Here is a 23,715-nt window from a genome sequence, read left to right as displayed (position 1 = left end):
TTACAATCTACTGATGTCATACACCATAGCAGTTGAGTGGCCTCTATCATTTGGTAATTTATTAAATATATTGAGTTAACAAAAATCAGTTTTTCTCAAGTGTTATTAAATTATTTTTGAACTTTTCTTAACCCATTGACGACCAATTAAAATTCAAAAATTTTTACCCTCAAGTACCAAATTAAATTTTCATTTTGTAATGGAAATCATTAGAGGGCCAATTAAAAATATTAAAATTGTATTTTATATCTTATATTTTAAGTATTTAGTTGCTTAGCAATGATTAGACTTATACCAGATCTATCACTAAAAATAAAATTATATAGATCATTAGCTTGCCAAGGCTACCAAGTTTGAAGGTTAGGCCTTGTAACATAATTATTTTTAATTTCTTCATAAAAATTACCATCTCAAAATTTCGTCGTCACCAAGGTTATCATTACCCAGTTCATTTTTATTTTCATTGAGTATGTTCTCCACAAAAACTCAGAAAATGATGTCATTTTACCACAACCTCATTTCAGATGACAACTAATTAAAACAAATCACATATGCAACTGTAAACAACAATAGATTTTGGGAAATTTGATCTTCAAAATTGAAAATGGTATGATCATCAATATAATAGTATAGACAAATGCCAAAATAGTCGATATCGGGAATATTCTAACAACTGTTTGCAGTAAAAATTAATTGCTAGATTTTTATTTACTGGAAATGGACCTTTTCCATTTTAGTCAAATATTCTATTAGATTTTATTCACATCATCCAATGCCTGGAAGTTTCACACATTAGCTTTTATGATTTACAACTCAAACCTGCTGTAACTTTGTGACGGGAAGAGTCTTCTGCTTTGTATCCTTGGTGGAAGTAAGTTGGTTTTAATGGAAAAGAGTTTTTAAAAGGGAAGAGTCTTGTTTGAGTTTAAAAACAATTTAACTTTACTTTTATTGTATTAGAGCTTTGCAGGCTTGTATAATTTTATTACTTTTCAGTGTGATTATGTTGTTATGAAATAATTGTTTTAAAGTTAAATGCATCTAGTAAAGCATACAAATACGTATTATATATTTGGGTAACAACACTAAACTATAATTGTTACTAATTTTAACTTCTATATTGGTTGTTTTTATTGAAAAGCTGCAATTATTTGATTTTTTAGTTTGCATTATTATCAGTAAACTATTTGGCCCCTCTCACAAGTAACAGTCATTTCAGAACTTGCTGTAGAAATAAACTCTTAAGAAAATGGGGATAAACAGCAGGAATGCAATATACATTATTGTAGATAAGTTTATTGAACAAATTTGTTTTTTAAACAGTTATTGCAACATGAAATGTGGTAAAAATGATTTATATAACAAAAATGCAGTGAGCGTAGTAGATGTTACTTTGATGGTGTAGGCAGTGCAATGGTGACAGTCTTGATGTTGAGGTACTCGTGAATAGCTTCCTCTCCCCTATAGTCAGAAAAAAATCAGAATTTGCATCATTACGTTGTATCAAAAAGTAGTTTTGTGTATAATGTATATAACTTGAAATCATAAAACCAATTCATTGTCAAGGACTCATTAGATCCTTCTTTAAGTTTTATAATTGTTTTGATTGTTCTATACAAAGATTCTTAAGATTAGAAATAGTCCTGAACACAGATTTTTTAAATTTTATGGTTAAAGGGCACCAAAATTCTCCTTGAATTCAGTTTGATAAAATTTGTTAGTTACATTCTTTTAGGCTCTTCGATACTCTGCTGCCGATAGGTTTATTCAGTTAGTTCACTTTGTTATTACTGAAGGGAATTTACCTGGAATTCATTCAAGATCTCTTTTTTACTGCTTTAATTCAGTTTAAGAAAAATCAAAATGTTTCCTGTTAGTTAATGAAATAATTTAAATCTAATGTTTGTGTTCTTTTTTTACTGATATTCTGCTTTCCAAAGTGGATAAAAATATCTATTGCCAAAAATTTGTATTAATTAGAACCTTTCTCCACACAACCTCTTTACAACCTTGGCCAAAAGGGTATATAATTTATATATCAATATCAAATAATTATTTTAATATATAGATATGTAATCTTTAAAAAAATTAACCATAATTCTGGTACTTTCTCACTTTTGTCCAACAAGGTGCACGGACACCAGTACAAGGAATTATTCGTACAAACATACTATGTATTGAAGTTAAACTTTAGAAGTACACAGTAACAGGTAATGTAGTTGGCCAGGCTCATTCGTCCAACTACACTATCATTGCAAAACTAGTAGAAAGATCCATTTAAAATGTACTGACTAAAAACTTATTAATAATTTATTTGTTATAAAAATCTTTATTAATCTTATTTTAAAAAGGGTGAAAGTTTAAAATTTAAACATAAGACATGATTATAGATTGATATTTATGTAAAAGATGTACTTACATATCCTTTCCGAATCCAGATTCCTTGTAACCACCAAAAGGTGCTTGATAGCTCACAATGTTGAAACAATTCACCCTGAAAAGTATAAAGATGCTTTGTAGGAAATTGGCAAGAAAATATTTACTGAGGCTTTTGAAATCTGAATATTACAAATTATTTCAGTAATGAAATAGAATGCTTATTTATTAAAGAGTTATAACCCAAAATTTGATGCCATATATAAAGTATAATGAATTTGGAGAGTTTCTCACCAGACACTGCCAGCCTGGGCAGCCTTGGCAAAGGCGATGGCTTTGTTGAGGTCATTGGTGACAATGCCAGCGGCCAGACCATACGTAGTGTTGTTAGCTCTTTCCACTAGCTCTTCCACAGAAGAGAACTTCAGGATCTGCTGGACTGGGCCAAAAATCTGAAATTTCCGAGGAAATTAGTATAGATATTGGTAATTTAATAGACACCTTGTGGTGGTAGCTAAGTGGTAACATTTCATGCCTCACGTTCTGGAGGTTCTTGATTTGATTCTAGTGAATGGCCTTTTCTGAAGTAATTTGAACGATTACTTCCTTGCTACAGAAAATTCAGAAAAACAACCACCTGCCAAGATGAGGTGTAAGGGTATACAGACCTACCTTTATCTGGTAGAATAAGCTATAAAACATACAACAAATGGTAAGTATAACTTTCTCTTAGAAAATTCACATAGTATTTCTGAATTCAACAACAGACTTCTGGAAATTATCCTGGTAGTAAAATGAAATTTTTCTTCTGTGTTAAAACTTTTCCGATAATAAATTTCTATGCAACTAGGACCCTCCAAATTTCGATAAAATCAGTTATGCTATTAAGATAAATTGAATAAAATTAGGAATCTGTAAGTTTTTAATAGTATAATATATTTCAAGGATAATAGCTTGTCTAAGAAGCTTAAAAGATCTTTTGAGAATAATTTTTTCGAAAGAAGATATTTTGTTACCAAAATTTAAATAAAAAATGTTAAATTTTATTGTATTACTACATTTTACTTGAACAATTATTGTAGAAACAGGGAACATTGTTCACATTTGTTGGCTATGATGCACCATTTTCACGAAACTAATATTTGCAAATGAGAGACTCCACATGTAACTTCTACAGCTTGCAACTGCTATCGCAACTACCCAGGAAGATGAAGAGAAGGTTTCTCAGGATTTTATTTGTAAGTTTTATGTAGCTTTGTGGCTCCAACAGGTAAGCTATAAACCCATAATTATGTACAATTTGATAGGATAGCTTCGAAATAAATTTTCAAGATTTTAGAGTATAAACTTTGAAATAGTGCATTTGTAGTGGAAATGGTATAAAACAACAGAATGGCTCACTTTGAACTGTAGAGTACACTCTAGGAGGCAAAAGCCAATTAGCATCGAATTAGAACACAACATAGCTTTTTGTGAACAAAGAAATTTCCCTTAAGAAAGAAATCAGTTGTTGGTTAGGAGTCTAAACGAGAATGTAATGAAAGGATTAAAAACAACAATACATTTTTCACAAGTCACTTTTTCGTTTCAGCTTCTTAAAAGTAAAATATACATGATAGTTTTATTAGTGACTGCCAACAAGATAAGAGACTAAAAAATGGTAAATTTTATGTTATATTTTCAGTAATTTTATCTCAATAGTAAACTCTAATATGACTACTATTTATGTGTCACACTCTGGTTATGTGTGTGTGAACTACTAAAATAAAAGTTTATCAGCAGCATTTTTAATTAATTTGATCTCATTACATTTCAACCGTCATCAAAACTATTCCTTAATTAAATTTACAAAAAAAAATTGTTTTCTTATCCAATGCAAATTTGATTTCACCTACCAGACTAATAACATTAAAAAAAAATTAATACACATTGTATAAATGAGACATATAGATCAGTTTACTTGGTTCTAGGATAGCAGGTTTATCTCATTGCTAAAGATAACTAGTTAATTTCACCTGCAGTCCCAGCTAAGGCAATGTCTCTAGCTTACACATTCTATTAGAGTTAGTTCTCATAATAGTCACCAGATCATGCTAGTTACTAGCAACATTTCACCAGCAATGTTTTTTTCTGTATGATTATAAGTCTGAACTCCATATATGTAGACATTAGTTACACATACCTTCATCAAACAGTTCAAATAGTAGTCATAAATTATAGTTTCAACTTCTTACAAGTCATATTCAATAAGTATCAAAAAGCAAGGATTATCCATTCGGAGTTTCATAGTTTAAAGTTCAGAAATACAAAAAATATATAAATAATTAATGAAATACAACTTTTGTTAGGCCTATAAAACACAAATTACAAGCAATAAAAAATATCAGCCAATCTTAGTTATTTTTATCAAATAAACCAAGTAGTTATCACCGCATAGGGAAGGATAAAACATTCTCTAAATCACCTCCTCTCGAGCGATGGTCATGTTGTCTGTAACATTGGAGAATACTGTAGGCTGGATGAAGTATCCCTTGTCTCCAATCCTGCTGCCTCCTGTCTCCAGCTTAGCTCCTTCCTTCTTCCCTGACTCTATCATCCGCAGGGCTTTGGTGAACATTTCCTCGTCAACCTAAACAGTAGGTTATTTATGATTATTAACCTGGTTTCGAGAAATAGCTATTAAATCCACTGAATTCCAAGTGACAATCTTGTAGAAGAGAAGAATCGATTTACTGTACTATAAAACTGTGACTTGGGCTCCAGAGGGTTATATGTTTTACTATTCATATACCATATATTTTTGTTCTTACTTTAACAAATATATTCCAATCATTTTGTAACAACCAAGTGAGTTGGCATAGATAAGATGTTAATTTAATAATCAGAGGTTTCAAGGTAATCACAAAGTTGTTTTGATAGCAATTTTTTTGGTTTTTTTACATTGAAACCCTTATTAAATATAAATAAGTATACTCATAAAAATATACGTCAAAGCAGTATCATAAATAAATACAGTACATCTTGTTAATATTTACAAGTTTCAGTGGGTAAAACATTGCAATGCATTGTAGTATAAGCTAAAGATACATTTTAAATGGTATTGAAGATTAAATAATTAATTATTGGTGAGTCAAGCAATTGTTAAAACCAAAACCTGTTGGCAATTTAAATTTTACTTGAATTCCTTTCTATATAATACAAAACATGTGTCCTCAAACTTCTCCTTGTATCATAGGCCTTTCTGTTCATACACAGAAACAAAATGAAATGCAGTATCCTGGCATCAATTATGCAACACATGATTATACTCTTCCTTATTACATGTCCTGAATCTTTTTTAATTCAAGAAGACGTGTTGTACCTGAGGACCCTGTTCCGTTTCATCACTGAATGGGTCTCCAACTTTCCTCTTGGCCGCTCTTTCTGCTGCCTTCTTAACAAAGGCATCGTAGATTGTGTCCTGAACAAAGGTTCTGGTGCCAGCACAACATGCCTGGCCTCCGTTGATAAATACAGCCTCATAAGCAATTTCTACTGCCTTGTCAACTGCAAAAATTAAGCTTTATTTAACATCATGTATATGTATTAAATTAGTGTCTTAAAATTATAAAATAAATTACAAAGGTATAAAAACAGCCTTTGATAATTTTTAATGATACTTTGAAGGATTACTGAAATATTCAACACTTTTAAAGAGAGTGCATAATTTGGACTGGAGCTTAGTCTTGTGAAAATTTCACTTAAATAATTCTTTAACTTTTAATAATGGATCATGGATAATCAAATTCCTACCTATTTTGAAATATCAGTACAAATATTTATGAGGTAAGAAGTTTTAATATATAGTAACGTACCATCAACATCATCAAATATAGCAATTGGGCTCTTTCCTCCAAGCTCCAAACCAACTCTCTTCAGGTTGGACTTGGCAGCTGACTCCATGATTATTCTGCCAACCTAAAACAGACATTTTAATTACTCATCGACTGTTACAGTAAAATTAAAAATTAATTATCTTACACTTTTTATTTTATAATTACTGTTTTAGCAAATATCAAGAGCTTATTTATGACAACATTAACAGAACAGAATTTTTAAGTTTTACTCTAACATTAAAACAATTCATTAAACAATTGTTTGCCTTTATGATACCATTCTAAACAGAACATCAGATTCAAATTTATTATCACACATTAAAAGAGTTTCAGACAAGCTTTTAAAGAGTTTAATCATTATAAAGTCACTGCTTCTTCATTCTTTACCATAATCTCTTACAATGACACCAGGCATATTGCAAGATATTCCTTCTCATGACACTTGAGAGACAGACCTCTATAAAAGAACTTTTCAATGGTAGATGTAAACTGAAGAATAGCTGCCAGCATTTATAGCTTGACTGGACAAAATCTAAAGGAGGAGCTGTAGAAATATCTACAAGACAATCCAGTATACAGCTTGTATGAATTTCTGAGAATACTTTAGTGAAATCTTTTAGCAAAATCGATGAACTCTATAATTATATGAATGCTTTATATTATAAGATGTTTTATGTTTAAATGAATGTTGATTATCAGCTGTAATTAGATTACTTACCTCAGTGGAGCCTACGAAAGCTATTTTTGAAATGTCAGGGTGGTTTGTAATGGCTGCTCCAGCAGTGGGACCAAAACCGTTGACAACATTTATCACTCCTGGAGGAAACCCAGCCTGCAAGCCAAAGATTCAAATGAAGATGAAAAAATGGAAGAATTGTATGAAAAAGGATTCAATTGAGAAAAAATATAAAGCTAATTTATTTAATCAAGAACTAATCTAGATTAACTGAAACATATTTTATTTAAAAACAACAAAGACCTCTTTGGTGAGTGCAGCGATCTGAAGGATTGTGATCGGTGTCTGCTCAGCTGGTTTGAGCACAGTAGTACATCCAGCAGCAAGGGCAGGTCCCCACTTGGCTGCAAGGAGGGCTACAGGGAAATTCCATGGCAAGATCTGACCAGTCACTCCCACAGGCTCCTTTAGGGTTATTGTGAAAAACGGACCATCTGTAACATTGAAATTTACATTTTAACATCAGCAAATAATATCTATTATTAATATATCTGTGATAGTAAATTATTTTTATGTTATTAATAACTAAATTTTAGTTTTCTCAAGTTAGATATTGGCACACATCTGAGACCGGAGTTAATTGTGTGTTGTCAGAATAAAATAGAGTAATTCATAAACATTAAGATTAATAAATTATATACAATCCATTCTCAAGTGATGCAGGTGTTGAGAATAGCACTTGATGAGATAGAAAAACATGTTGTACAACCCTGTCTAATAGTGTTTCATCGCAGGTTTTATTTTAAAGTTATAATCGTAATATAAAAGAGTTACATCAAGACTCCTGTTTATGTCCGATTTGCCTGCTTTATTAATTCAAGTGTTTGATTTATTTTGAAAATCTTGGTTTCTGTTTTGATTAGTATAGAAGTTTGACTTTTATTTCCTTGTTTATTTCGTTAAACAAAAGTGCCAATAATAAATTGAAATCTTTTAAAAATTCTAACACTATATTGGTTTCCAAGTTTTACTTGATATTTTTATAATGTGCCATTCTTATTTAAACCATTCAATAAACTGTTTAATTTATATTTTAGTATTTCATTTAGACACGTAACCAAGAATTCATTTCGGGGGAAGAAGAGTCCAACTGACAGGGTGTAGGAAATATATAAAATATTTCTGGAAAAGGAAAGAAAGTCTGAGGATCCACTTGGAAAACTTCTAAAGGTAAACATATGAAAACATATTTTACTCATTAACTATTATTTAACATGTAGACTGTTACTAACAGTAAATTTTGGCTATATCTGTGGATATCAGCAAATATTTTTACATAGATAGTGTGACTGGTATTTACAAACTTGATGGTAAAACTGAAGTGATGAAATGATCAACTTCTTAAATGATAAAGGCTATGCTGAAACAACATAAGATAAGCAATAATTGAAAATGTCTTGTATTAAAAGTGTTTGACCACATTACATTTCCAATCTTCACCTTGATTTCTTTTGAAAATATTGGTTATTGTGTTATTATTTTTAAATTTGTAATTATCTTTCTCACATTTTTGAACAATGCTTGCACTATTTTAACATTTCCTATATGTTATCAGACTAATTATAGTCTTCAAAGTATGTTGTCCAAGAGGAAGATGCGGTCTACATGTAGCCGTAGTTTTGCTGGAAAAGGTGAGTGAGCTGTCTGTAATCCGCTTTTTTATTAACATTTATTAGTCAGAAAACACCATAAAATCACGATTCTCTTTACTAATATATGTCATATAACCTTTCTACAAATATTTTATGCAGTCAGGGTGGCAATATAAGTATTTTACATCTTTTTTATCATGTAACTACTGTTGCACATGTCACTTCATCTGTGTCATCATGCTTGTATATTGTGACTAATATGATAAAAATTATACAGGGTGACGATTAAGTCTGGAACCTCTTTTTTAATTTTTGAACCACAATAGAACGAAATACCAAAGTTCATACGTGCTTACTGGTGATAGTAACGCACACATCTGCCCAATTACCGACCGGATAATCCCTTTGGGGGACGGTCCACAAGGAGTCAGACAAAATTCTTAAATAGCAGCATAGGTCAACTTTGGTATCAAATTAAAGGTCTTACTTAGTAGAGTACAATGCTGCAAACCGGACTTCAAAAAGTGGATTAATTCAGTAGTTATAGCTATTTGAATTTTAAAACAATTGAACAATGTAAATTATTAAGTATTACAAGTAAACACCAATTTTTAAGTACCTGTGATCAAAGTAAGTGTTCAAAATGTTCCCCTCCCATCATCTGACGAAGCCAGGAATCAATAATTATTACCAATAACACAACTACTGTTAGAATGTAAAAGTGGCAGATTGAGTCATACACAGCATCCACAGAAACTTAACGTTTGGGCAGGTATTATAGGAAATCAAATTATGAGCCCATTATTTATCAATGGTAATTTAAATGGTGACTCGTATCTAGCAATGCTCCAAAATGAGATAATTCCTGCACTACAAGCTGCTCTTGGTCGACAATTCCAAAGAATTTATTTCCAACAAGATGGCGCGCCACCACACTTTGCTCTCCTTGTTAGAGAATACTTGGATACAATATTCCTTCTCAGATGGATTGGAAGACGTGGTGCAGTAGAGTGGCCTGCTCGTTGCCCTGATTTATCTCCGCTGGATTTTTTTCTTTGGGGATACCTCAAAGATAAAGTTTATCGTACTAAGCCTCGAGATTTGGCGCACCTAAGAAATCTCATAGTCCAAGAAGCTCAAGATATTCCTCGTGACTACCTTCAAAATGCAGTGGATGGCTTTTACAACCGCCTAGGACATTGCCAGACGATGGGACGGGAACATTTTGAACACTTACTTTGATCACAGGTACTTAAAAATTGGTGTTTACTTGTAATACTTAATAATTTACATTATTCAATTGTTTTAAAATTCAAATAGCTATAACTACTGAAGGAATCCACCTTTTGAAGTCCGGTTTGCAGCATTGTACTCTGCTAAGTAAGACCTTTAATTTGATACCAAAGTTGACCTATGCTGCTATTTAAGAATTTTGTCTGACTCCTTGTGGACCGTCCCCCAAAGGGATTATCCGGTCGGTAATTGGGCAGATGTGTGCGTTACTATCACCAGTAAGCACGTGTGAACTTTGGTATTTTGTTCTATTGTGGTTTAAAAATTAAAAAAGAGGTTCCAGACTTAATTGTCACCCTGTATGTATCTTTATTATACTATTCTTATAATAAATGTATTAATGTTTAAATTTTCCCTATTATCACCTTTGTCTTTTCAGTACACCCTTCAGAAAAAAGAAGTTATCTCAAAAGTATGTACTGGAAAAAATTACAAAAGTTTTTGTTGACTTAAAAAGGGTTAACTTTTTCTATTCTAATGACTTTAAAAAAACTTTAACTGTTTTTTTTACACTTTAAACTCTTTACTTTTGTTTAAAACTGATTGAATGAAACCGTTTTAGCTTTTCTCCTGTAGTAAAAATTAATCATAAATCCAAACATCCTTTTTCTGAACAGACATGAAAGACAGCAGCAAATAAAACATTTATTGAAGACCTAATATGATAAATCTTGACATTCATAGATGTCAAGTAGGTTTCAGTTCTTCTGTTGGTTGATAACTGAGTTCATCTGTATTTCTGGGCTTCTAAGCTTACCCAATTTTTAATATTGAGATTTAAGAATTCAAACCACCATTTAAGAATTATTAGAGATTCATGAGTGATTTTATTGAGTGATTTTGTTTAGAAATTCATTGTACGTCTATGAATACTACGTCATCTCTTGAATAAAATGTTTGTCAGTGGTCACATAACTAAATACAGGAACTGCAGTGCTGGAAATATTTCTAATCATATTGCCAATTATATTCATGTCACTCTAACAAACAAAATCAATGTTAAGCCATAACATTCTTGCATTTTTTGTTTGATTTGTTTAGCTCCATTAACTTAAGCCACTAAAAAAAGATGGATCACAAACAGACTTGTTTATGTCATAAGGGTCACTGATAATCTTTAATTACAATTGTTGAAGGATTGAATCCTGTTGATTATAATACTCGGAGAAGCATACTCGATTACAATGGATGCATCTCCAATATGCTGGACAAGCATGAGACATGGTATACTGAGGAAAGACAACTTGGTGTCAGATTTATATCTAGCATTGACATAGGAGATATAAGTGGCCCTTTTGACATCAGATGAACTTATATGTGAGTCATTAGTTCTGATCTCTTAACAAGAAAAGTGTAATATTTATTTAATTGAAGGTGTATATTTTGTCACTTTTGTTTTCTTAGGCTTCAGCAGCTTTGCGAAAAAATACTCTTAGAGAATATTAACATTTTATTTATAAGTAAACAACCATTATGTCAATAGATAACAGTAACTACACAATAGACTTGCATGTCTAGACTGTCAAGTTGTTACACTCTAGTCAGCTTGATAGATAATAGCTTATCTTTTCTCAGTCTTTTAAAACAACAAGTTGAGTGACTAAAGATATTGTTATCAAGAGACTCAGCATTGCCATTACATAACCATTACAACACTGCTTATTTCTGTCAAGTACCTTAAAGGCTCATATCGGTTACAATATGTTTCATTGTTGTTATGCAACACAAAATTTAGTAATTTATGAGCTAAGTGTTAATTACAAATAAACAGGGTCACATAACTGGAACAATTTTTTCTGCTCTCGACTTTCTTCCCTTTACCTCAAAATATTCATATTACAATTTATCATAAAACTAGTTATTAATCACTTCAATTAGATTAATTTTAAGTATCAGCTAGTGGCACTCTTACTGCATAGGGAGGGGGTGGACAAAGAGTAAAAATTGAAAAAAATAGAGTGGAAAGTCCTTGTCAAAAGTTGGTGACAAAATTTGACTGCCATGCACTCCTGAGTTGTGGTATCCTCCTTAGCCAACTAAAAGTGAACAATCCCTAATTTTGGCTTCAAATGAATCAATTTCAAATTTATCATTTCCATAAGAAAATCTATCAAAACTAATAATTATTCTGGTAACTTTGCCTTAGAGATTATGTTCTAAATGATCAACTGGTTTTAATTGCAAATCTTAATCGATTTTCTAAACAATAAAAATGCCTACACTACTCAGTATATCATCACTAATAATGTTTTCTCTGTCAACACAGCACATTCTGCAATGGATTTCTACTGAATTAGTTCCTTCTGCTAGCAGAAAATGAATAAAAATCCTCAATTCACATTACGCGTCCATGTTTATGCAACTTAGCACAAACTAGCTACTTGAACTCAGCAGTGACACATGCTGTTATGGGGAATATGCCCAATCAACTACTGCCCACACCACAGACCAGTCCTGGTGTTTGTCTGTCATGGCGTGAGATTGGATGTTTAAAAAAACAATCCTTTTGTGATTTATAATTTATTGTTTTATTCTTTACTATATGAGGTTTTCATGAAGTTTACATATTTTATGCACCAGTTCATTTAAAAATTCCTTTTTTGTTCTTTATTGGATTGTAGCCTAAATTAGTACATTTTCTAAAAGATTTAATGTAAGTGATCGCCATTTCAGAAATAAAAATGAAATCAGATGTCTGGCAACTGAATCCAAAATTAAGCTATAAAAAAATGTTTTTGGTAAGTAATGATTATTAAACTATTACAGTTTGCGCTATGGTTAGGCCCACCTCATATACTCTTAATCAGTATAAACATTTAAATTGGATGTGGTAGATATGAGGTCTGATTGGCATAATCAGTGGACATTTTGAGAGAGCACTGGTATTTGAGTAGCAGCTCAAGTGGCAGCAGATTTTTATAAAGCCTACCTAAACAAGTGTCGCCACTGAAACAATTGGAGATTTTCTTAAAAATGTTGGAAAATTATAAGTAACGTAAAATTAAAATTAAAGCTAACAAACTGCCTTGTTCATTTGATCATTTGATTCCAGTAAATTATAACGAAATAAATTGCAATGAAAAATTAATGTTGTAATACATTCTGACTAACAGAGAGGTACTTACCTACAGGTATAGTCTTGCCATAAATCTTGTCACACCACCCACCGTAGTAACGCATGGTTTTGGCGGCATTATGGATTTCCCACAATGCTGCCTTGAATGGTTTTCCATTTTCCAATGTGAGTATACTGGCTAGTTCATCTGCGTCTCTCTCGATTAGGTCAGCCAACTGTTATATTAAAAACAATCCAATAAAATTAATCCTGTTGTTAGGTTTTGAGGATAAAGTTTAGATTTATTCTCATCCCATCCCCACCATGTCTTTGCTTGTTTTTAATGTGCCCTATACATATCTGTAATAATTCATCATGTTAGTGTACAGCTCAGTGGAATCAGCTAGTATCAATATTAACAATCAATCACTAAATAAACAAAAAACCAATTTTAAGTCCAGTTCAAAATACATGTCTCATGCATTATATCCAGAATGGTCTACACAAAAACTTAAAATGTTATTATACAATAATTGTGATTCTGCTTGTACTGATTTTCACTTCACTAAAAAAAGATTGTTAGAAGAGGTGAGATTGTTGAGTGATTAAGGATTACACACTTTGCTATACCATTAATTAACTTAATTATTTTTTCATTGTATTAAAAATTATTTTGTACCATTTAAAAGATTCTAACTGTAAAGTGTTTTCTTAATCTTACAGCTACTATGTTTTATTAGTTGGCCACATAAATACTGACTGAAATTAATGTGCCGAATGTCATTAAATTTGAAAAACTTTATTTATTTCATTATAATTACCTTGTTCATGAGGACCTCTCTGGCTGAGGGATCCAAGGTTCTCCAGGCAGAGTTTTGCTGGAAGGCTGCCTTTGCTGCTTTCACTGCAATGTCGACATCGGCCTGTTGAACAAAACCAAATTTAAAGAAATATTATAAACTGGCTTTTGCGTAATTAAAAAAATTAAAAATATTAATTGTAATATGTTGAATATTATATAATCAGAATTATAGCTGTACTTACGGATTTTTATAGCCTTCTTCCAGGAGAATAAAAGAAGACAATATCTTTCTCTTGAAGTCAAGCTTAATAATAAGGACCACCAATAATTTATCTACCCCTTCACTCCAAAGAAGTCCACTGATATGTCTTTCAAAATTCAATGACAATTGCCGATGTATTATAAATTTCAGACATCTACAGGGTGAAGGAAAAAGGATTTTTCCAGATATTTGCAATCGTTCAGTGATACAAAAAAAATCAGTAACACTATGTTTTGAGATCTGCAATCTGATCTCTTCTTCAGGCAAATAACTAACCTAACACATAATAGTTTTACAAACTACATAAAAATAAAATAATCATACCAGTGTTGTTGTATGATCTCGATTGCAGATCTCGAAACCTAGTGTTACTGATTTTTTGTATCACTGAATGATGGTAAATGTCCGAAAAAATCCGGTTTTCTTCACATTCCCTCCATCATAAAAAAACTCCAAACAAAGAACCTACTGGGTGATAAAACAAAACTTGCCACTAAAATAAGATTTAGTTTAATTATTTGAGTTTATACCACCTCTGGAGCAACTTAACTTCTAATAGCATCTAAGTATATACAAGCACATTTGGCACTCAGCCTTATGGAATCTAGAATCCTTTGTCTCTGGTTCCACCATGCCTTTACAAATTACCATCTGGTCCTCAGGGTTTTCCCATACTTTACTTGACTTCTGAATGTATTATTCTCTGATTCTCAGACTATCCAATTACTGGGACCATCCACCCAATCTCTGGAAAATTTTGGACTCCTGAGTTTTGAGATGGTCTGGTTTTTGAGACCACTTGGCTTCAGAAAGCTCCCAGCCTCTTGAAGTTTTTAGCCATTGGAATTCAATCTTTGAGTCTGTGGATGAATCCAGTTCCTCAAAGATTCAACAACTGGGATCTTATGTCTGTGTGAGCTCAAGGTCTTTGGGAGTTCCTGGTAAAGGAAACTAGCATGCTATTGTTCTAATCAGTCCCAAAAATGTCAGTACTGTCATTTTTAGACTGACCTTGTCAGATAATTTCTGTTTCACTAAACAGCTGATTCCAACACTTTGTGCAGTGAAATATCAGTCAGGTTTATCAACCATCTGAATAGTATAATAAAAGTTCCCTGCAAACAACCATACAAAAAGCAGGGTTTTAATGATTTATTTAACAAAAACCCACAAATAAAGTATAAGATATATGATATATGACAGTAAAATCTTTCTTTTAAGTAAAAATAGGGCATTGCATAAACAATTGACTTAAATCCTACACCTCCTGTTTGCTGGTATTAAAACATTTTCATTATAATATAAAATAATTAGATGAAATTGCATGCAGAATTTATGTGAAAAATATTCAATTATAGGTACTAATAAGGCAGCTGTGACAGTTTGAACATTATGACCAAAAACAATTTTTAAGCCTAGCAAGTGAAAACACAACCAGTAATTAACTTAATCAAATTGATTTGTTGGTCTTATTATGCACAACTTTGTCCATATAACCTTTGCTGTTTCTGTTATAGTTTCCAAGATCTATTCAGTATGCATACAATTTGGATTCTGAAGGATGTTGATGCCAACTTTGTTTTAAGTGTACATCCATAACATGTCCATGGTAGTTGTATATAAAATAGTGTTGACCCTGCACTTTTTTCAAAAGCCCTTAATAGCTTTTACAGTAAAATTCATTTCATTGAATAACTACATCAATATTTGATCATTGTCATTGAAAAAGATTTTAGCTATATGTTGTACCATGCAGCTGATTTCTTTTTTGCAGTTAGACAACTACGTGACAAAATATCACCTCAGGTATTTACTGCTTGCATTTGAAAAGCAAACTATGGTGTTTCAGTGTAATGGAAATGTTCATTTACTACAAATAATCATTAACAATACAACTAAACATACGGTACCTTAAAACCTTCAGCCACATCACAGATTTTCTCTGCTGTGCAAGGATTTAGTACTGCAAAGGTTTTCTTGTCCAAGGAGTCCACAAACTCATTGTTGATGAAGTGCTGAAACAAATAGCAATGTTAATCCTTAATCTTGGCCAAATGTTTAATATTGTACTTCTATAACATGACAAAGCCATCTTAAACTGATGTTCTTGTAATACAAAATTTTTTTGTAATAGCAGAGTCTCTATCAATATCATAGATGTTTACCTATAAAAACCTACCTTACAATATGAAGCAACACCTTATACACCCAATTGTGAGGTACATCAGTCAGTTACCATCTGAATTGTACTAATATTTTGATATCAGGCACAATATGGAGACTATAAAAATACTAACGGTTTTTATTTCTCTTGCATTTGTGTATAGACCAGGCATTTCGTCCAACTTACATGCTAATGAGTTGGCTAAAGTTAATGTATTGATACTTTTGATAAGTTAATGTATTGATGTATTGATACAGTCACAATGGTTATCTCATCTCATTCACTCAATGCGTTTTAATATTTTGCCCCATTTTGGGCTTCATGGATTATTTATGTAACTTTTTTGATAATTTATTACAGTTATCCTTAGCAGCATACAAATCAAAGTTGTAGCAATGTGTGATACTCCATACCCTAAAATATCTTGTGCTCACAGCATGTAATATTTCACACTATATAAATTTGTGGATATTTCATAAAATTTATGGATTTTTATTGTGGGACTTGTATCCCACAGTATTAAAATTTTATTTCTGTGTGGGTTTGCAAGCATTAATTTATATTTAGGAGCGGTTACATTTAATTATTTTAAATATTTAATTTTGATTATTTACCATTACCGTATATGTATATTTATAATGGTATAATTATATTTATAACTGTAGTATTTATTCAAATTGTACATTCATCTAGTAGTGGTAATAATTACTTCTGCCCAATCCCAGACAAGGGTGAGCTCTTTGAAACGTAAAGCAAAAGTAAAATTAGTGCCTTCGCCATTTAAACGTGTAAATTTCATTTTTCGGTTTTAGTTAAGTTTAGGAATGTTCATTCCAGCCAGAACTGGATTAAGAAGTATTTGTATAGTCGAGTGTCAATATAAGATCAGTACCAGTAAATATATTTGGCAATTCACATTATCCATCGCAACACAAAGAGACATAGATCTGTTCACTTATCCACATGTATAGTGTATATTTAAGGCGGTGAAATCTATTTGGGTTTTGGAATTGTTTTATGTTATATTCTTAGCTTTTTAAGATAACTTCCCTGAATACAGAAAACTGGACATTCAGTTACAGGACTGACCGACAGAAGTGACTAATTCTTATAACGGGCAGAGAAAAAATGTAAAAAAAGAAAAAAAGAAAAAAAGCATGTCTTGAAAAAGTAGGTATAGTGATGGTTTTTTATACTTAAAATAATATGAGACACTAAATTCTTTAACAAAAAATGTTTTACATTTTATATTAATTTTATCCATAGTTTTGTAATATTTTTTACATTTCATATATTGTAATGATCACTGACTTCTAAATATTAAAGAAAGAAATATTTATACATTTTCTTTAATATCGTTTATAATAGTTTCTATAATTTGTTTAATATCATTTTCACAACAATCTCGTATTTCCGAAATAATTACTTCGATTTCATTGTCCTTATATTCTAAAAATGAAACCATGGGTTTATAATAACTGAATAAGAAATAAAAATTCTGGAATACAATATTGCTTAACATAGATAGCATCTATTGTTTTTCCATATTTCTTTGTAATTATGTTTTATCGTTTACATTGTTAAATTTAATTTATCTTTTAAAAAGTAAATTAATGGTTTTGATGTTTCTTCAGAAAATTTGTGTTACAATCTGTATTTACGTAATTTATTTCTTAAGTGAATGCAAAGTAAGGCTCAATATAATTGAATAAGAGTTATAATTATAATCAACAGAAAGACTAAATTTCTCTCAGAATTACATTACACTTTGCAAAGATCTAATCAATTTATTTTTAAATCTCGTCACAACGAAACTAGTAGTGAACTGGAATAAGAATTAATATATGAACAGTGCTAAAATGGAATTAAGACTCCGATGAGCTTTAAATACTGTTATTAAATGATGGAATAAGTTAATCAATTTTACGTTGGATTCATTAACAAATAAATTAGTAGTTCGTGGATTTCTTCAAACTATATATATATACAGTTTGAAGAAATCATATCATATCATATATATATATATATATATATATATATATATATATATATATATATATATATATAAACACACACACGTAAAAGTTAGACAGTAACTTTGTCTTTGGTACATGCATTAGAGTACTAAGCAGGTACTCTAATGCTTAACTTAAATTAGTTAAGGGGATTCCCTACTGAAAAATGACCAATTTTGACAAAAAAATTGAAATTAACTTTTATATTTATTTTAATTCTATGGCTTATAAGAAACCGCAAAAACATAACATTTACTATAATATAACTTGCTGTGAAAAAAATATTTGAAGAGGAGCATGCACACCTACTTTCGGTCTACTCAGCCAGTGCCAGAACCAGACTCCAGCCATCCTTTTTTAGTGATAATATAGCAAATATAGCCTTTTCTCTTTCTTGTTAGTGGTTTATTAGGCCTACATATGTCTTCAATATATAAACATACCATTCACCGACTACAAGGACCAGTATGGTAAGTTACTTTCATCTATAGCTACTAAATAGCTTGTGTAAACTTCAAACGCTGATTCCCGCAGATTTAAAATTTTTATATTTTTCACACAAAAGTTCTTATAACTTTTTAACTATTAAAGCTAAAGCAGTGAAACTTTTACTACATACTATTTATAATGTTGTAAAACTTTTTATGCATGGATATTATTATATATTAAACAAAAGTTTAAATAAAAAATAAATAAAAATACTATTTATAAAAAATTTTTTTAAACTTTTTGTAAAGCCATAAATTTAAAACCATTTGAGAAATAAACTTGAGCATGCACAAAAACTTAGTACTTGTCACGTCCTTAAAAATGAGATAATAAACAATAAATTGGTTCATTAGTTACAAAGTTATAAGACAATCAAAATCCCATGTATTTTTCTAAAAAACAACTCAAAAATTCCAAAAAAGAGGTAAATATATACATATTTTTTTTAAATATAACAGTGGCAATCATTATTCTAGGACCAAAAGAATCAAAATATATACATATTATAATTATTATTAAACTTGTTTTAAAGAAAATCACTAGTTTCAGTAGTGAATCCCCAAGTTAAGAGCAATGTTTTGGGGCCCTCAAGTCGGGAAGTGAAACGGTTGTTATAGGTATTGTGAAATAACTCGAATTTCTCTCCAATATTTCATAATAAACAATTTCATTAACAATTAAACTATTTTAGGCCACCGTGGAGGCATCTTTTAGTCGAAGTTCTTAGCTTCTCAGTTAACACAGTATGCTGTAATGAATAATGGAGCTCTATGTTATTTTGAAACGGAAGTTGAATTGTCATTGTTGACCCGGTCAAAACTGTATATGCATACGCTGGTCTGAGAAGCTTATTTCGTTTAAAGAGTAGCTTATATAACTACGGCCATTGTAGTTATTCCGGTCTAAGGTATTTCTGGTGCCATAGTGAGTTTGTTTTAAATTGTTTTCTTCCGTTAAAAACAGCCAAGATGTGTTTTATGACAGTTTTTATATTTATAACAAAAGTTAGATAGAAAGTTTGTCTTTTATATCTGCATTACCCTAATGCTCAAACACTGCATACTTTATATTTGCTCAAAATTACAGTTAAAAGTAGGTATATTATTACAAATTATGAGAAAGTGTTGTCACATTATAATGTTCACAAAAACACATTTATTATCTGCTAATTAAATCAAAAAGGGAGATTTCAAGAGTGAAATAGGAATAGGCCTATATGTTAATCAGTAACCCTAAGAATGTCCATGTAAAATTTCAGTACAATTGGTCCAGTAGTTTTTACGTGATTTAGTAACAAACAGAAGGATTAAAAAAAATATTATATGTAATATAATTCCAACAACAAAAACGCGTTTATTTTTAGTGATATGGTAGTCACGATCAACTAAGTCACAAACAAGGTCGAATGTCTAATTGGAAATGCCAAGGGCGTTGGCGTTAAATTAGAATATACACAGAGTATGTTATTTTCTCAGTAGCGGAATTCATTTTCTCGGGCCCATGGGTCCAAACAATGCGGCCCATTAACAACTTGTTGTGAAAATTTTTCTAGAGGTGGAAAAAAGACAAATTTATAATCATTATGAAAGATATTTTTATAAACTTTGAAAGAAAATACATTATCTTTGAGTAGCCAAACGATACATTGACGAAAAAGTCTTGTCATGTAGTATTTGTGGATTTTTGTTGGAATTAGTCAGATACTGTAATTAATTTGAGTTAATTGTGTAATATGCAGCCCGTAGACCCGGTATAATGGCTTATTGGTAAATACGTCACTGTAGTTTCTGCAAACAGTTAAGAAGTAAAAGTTAACAATTAGTGTCATATGTACACATATGAAGACAGTCAAGAAAAGAGATCAACTTACCTTAGTGTATTTGATTTTAGGAGTGCGGTTCGGCATGTCTGATGTATGTAGTCGCAGAGATGGAGTCAAGGAATACAGTCGCCGGTTCAGATGAGGGCCGTAAATACACCAGCAGTTGTACGGAGTGGTGGCTGTGTGGCAGGCGTCTTATCAGCGGTAGATAACAGAGAGGCTGCCTTGTGACAGCTGGTGTCTGTGGCGTCACTGCTTCACACTGGCACTCCGAGTCCGACGGTAATGGGCTGGAAACAGGTTCCTCTCCCCTTCCCTTGGGAAACACGCCCGACGCACACGCAGTTAGTTGGTAATTTATTTCTGTGTGGAGGTATTTTCCTGGTCCGGTATTCAAAGCGATCCCGATGTGCTGTGTCCACATTGTGTTCCATGAACTACTCTGGCCTCGCCCATCCCGTTCTTACAAATTTGATGTGAAAATTCCGTTGACCGCTACTGAATACATACCTGGTGCGAATGCAACCGTGGTTCAATTTTCCTGTACGATATGAAACATAAATGTAATAATAATATTACATCTTTTTGAAACCATACCATAACATTTATCGTATATAAATTGTTACCTCGTAGTTACTGTAAACGGTGTTTAGTTGAACTATTAAAAATATAAAGATTGCACAAATTTGATTTTTAAGATGTGTCTCTTTTAATATGAATTTAGCCGAAATTTCTATTGATAAATATGATACACTGTTAGATAGGTAGTTGAATCCGAAAAAATAAAACCAAACTCTCCCATATGCAATCTACCCTCTAACATTTCATTTGTTAAGACATCTTCAAGATTTTTCAAATTAAAATAATAAACGTGACGGTCGAAGATAGTACACATATACTCCTCAAACATTATTACATTTTACAGTAACATTTTACATACAACCAATTGTAAAACTTGGACGTTTCAACAAAGTAGGGGTTTTATGTAATTTCTCACAATTAAACTGAATTTCTATCATATTGTGTTGAGGCATTTCACGTGGCTGAAACAGTAAACAGACAATTTGTAAACCTCTGTGGCCGCTCGATCTATAACTCGTTTCAAGCTAAATGGAGTATTAAATATGGGGTATCATATTTTTAGTTTTTGTTTTTACTTTAAAATTGGCATAATTTTTACACTCATATTATCTAATATTTTTAGATCTTAGATACATGTGGTGAACTACAAGAACGTAGCTAGACAAAATCGGGGAGGGGTCAAGACAACTGATATTTTTCCAAAGTAGACAGGCCTCATTTTGTTCCTTAAAAAGTTCTTGACTCGTATCACTGTTGAGAACGATCTTTCAGCCGTACAAATACTGAATTATTCAAATAATAATAATAGTTAACTAAATAATTAATTGAAACAATTGAAATTTGGAAGGGGGTTCGGACTCTTGGACCCCCTCGCTGGCTACGTCCTTGGTGAACTATAAATTTGAAATTTTCTAAGAATTTAAGGACAAAAAAGTTGTGGGAGGATCTTGTTGTTGCATATCGACAAGTTTTAGGAAATGTTCGGGCATATTCTACCCCTTTATAGCCTGATAAACGAAAGGTAGCTTCGAATGTATTCAACTTCCACTAAAGCCTTATGATCATTGGATGTTTACTAAAGAGAGATAGAAGTATTGAGTATTTTGATCTCTTAATGTTATTTACTCGTAATATACACATACCACCAAGACTAATACAAATAACAATAAGTATAAACATGTTATCTTTTTATTTGATTGTTACAAAAACCACGTTGTATTATTAAGCCAATTCTGAAATAGCACATAATATTTTAAAACATATTTTCAAAATATAATTTAATTATTTGTTGTTGTTGATGTTCCATAAGAGAATGGACGATAGGGGAATTGACTAATACACACTCATATCCTTATCTAGACCTTTTGTATCAGAGCATGATTCAACACATCTGAGTTCACCATTTGACAGTTACTTAGTTTAGAGCATAGTACTTATTCATGTCTCTACTCAATCCATATTTTAATTTACTAAAGGAACTTTATATCAAACAAATATAGTGTAAATATAATTACGTCAATCTTAATTACAATTTATTTCATTTGATACGCTAATTTCTTATGTTTTTATACGTAGATAAGATACTATTGTTGTTATACAAGACATAAATAATGTTCTGTAGTAAATTAACTTCAAAAAAAGTAAAAACTGTACTAAACAGGGTAAACTGACATTTTGGCTTTTAAACGACTTATGCCAAAAAGTAGTAGTTTTAAAAATAAACATAAGGCGTAGTTTTAAAAATGTTCAGGCGTAAGAAGTCAATAAAGAATAAAACATAAAACAAATATAAAATGAGTTTCATTTGTAAGCTTAGAAATTCAGCATAAAAAGTAAGTACTTTAGTTATTATTACTCAACATTTACTAATATCAATAATATTTTAAGTTAAACTGTTGGCGCCATTATTACTTGTAATTGAATTATAAGTGTAAAACTTTTTCTCATTTTACTCTATTCAACATATACGTAACAATTTTTGTAACTCATCTCACTTTTATAAATGACTAAAAACTACAAAAACGATAGTTAATAAATTGAACACACAGAATATACATTTGAAACTTGTTTTTGGCGGCGTTTTATGACATTGTACTGCAATATAAAATTCCACATTATTTACCTGGAAATGTAGAAAAAAATCTGTTATCCTTCTAAGAAGCGTCCGTCGTTCCTATATTATAAAAACAGACCTGTTCCTGTTGTAATAAAGAAGATTTAAAAAAATTTCAATAAGTTATGCTTCAATTAAGTTATTTATTAATGGCAAAATAATATGGTTTTCATTTGAAGAACAAAAATAAACCAAATTTTATGTTTTACAACATTGTGTATATTGCACTGTTGTTTGTTTTACCGTGTAGGCTATATAGGTCTCGATTATATGAAGACCTTAACTATCGTATATAAAAAGAAAAGAAACCTTTGTAATGGTTATTTTCAAGTATTTACTACTAAAAGCCGAGTTACCGTCATTTTCCATAATTTTGCATCACCCGTACAAATTATATATAGCTAAAAAGAAAACCAGATCATGTTGCTTCATTACACTTCTTTAATTTTCAGTAGCGTTTTTGAAAAAATATAACTATCAAGAATGAAATAACTATAGAAATAAAAATGTTATGAAGACATTAAAATACCTGTAATCTA

At 31.1% G+C, this 23,715-nt stretch overlaps 1 protein-coding gene across 1 annotated transcript; it reads right to left on the bottom strand.

The window, feature by feature from the left end:
- Window positions 1-1,276: 1,276 nt before the first annotated feature.
- LOC124359182 (aldehyde dehydrogenase 1A1) lies at window positions 1,277-20,732 on the bottom strand. The gene is made up of 12 exons (XM_046811716.1): window positions 20,530-20,732; window positions 15,902-16,006; window positions 13,749-13,850; window positions 12,998-13,163; window positions 7,231-7,421; window positions 6,970-7,083; window positions 6,231-6,333; window positions 5,738-5,922; window positions 4,841-5,005; window positions 2,671-2,828; window positions 2,420-2,494; window positions 1,277-1,461 (listed from the first exon to the last, which is right to left on the bottom strand). Exons 1-12 carry the CDS (start codon window positions 20,563-20,565, stop codon window positions 1,389-1,391), a joined length of 1,473 nt encoding a protein of 490 aa, XP_046667672.1. The 5' UTR covers window positions 20,566-20,732; the 3' UTR covers window positions 1,277-1,388.
- Between the last annotated feature and the right edge of the window lie 2,983 nt (window positions 20,733-23,715).

The sequence above is a fragment of the Homalodisca vitripennis genome, chromosome 4 (assembly GCF_021130785.1).
Source record: "Homalodisca vitripennis isolate AUS2020 chromosome 4, UT_GWSS_2.1, whole genome shotgun sequence".
Classification (NCBI taxonomy): Eukaryota; Metazoa; Arthropoda; class Insecta; order Hemiptera; family Cicadellidae; genus Homalodisca; species Homalodisca vitripennis.
The sequence above is the reverse complement of the archived record's forward strand: the minus strand, read 5'-3'. Positions and strand labels throughout refer to the sequence as shown.

Bases quoted from the DNA above. Each gene is read 5' to 3' on its own strand.
- LOC124359182 (XM_046811716.1), bottom strand. From the start codon at position 20,565: ATGCCGAACCGCACTCCTAAAATCAAATACACTAAG. The intron at 16,007-20,529 runs GTAAGTTGATCT...TATTTGTTTCAG, and splicing joins CTAAAATCAAATACACTAAG to CACTTCATCAACAATGAGTT. The intron at 2,829-4,840 runs GTGATTTAGAGA...CGGAAATTTCAG, and splicing joins TGACCATCGCTCGAGAGGAG to ATTTTTGGCCCAGTCCAGCA.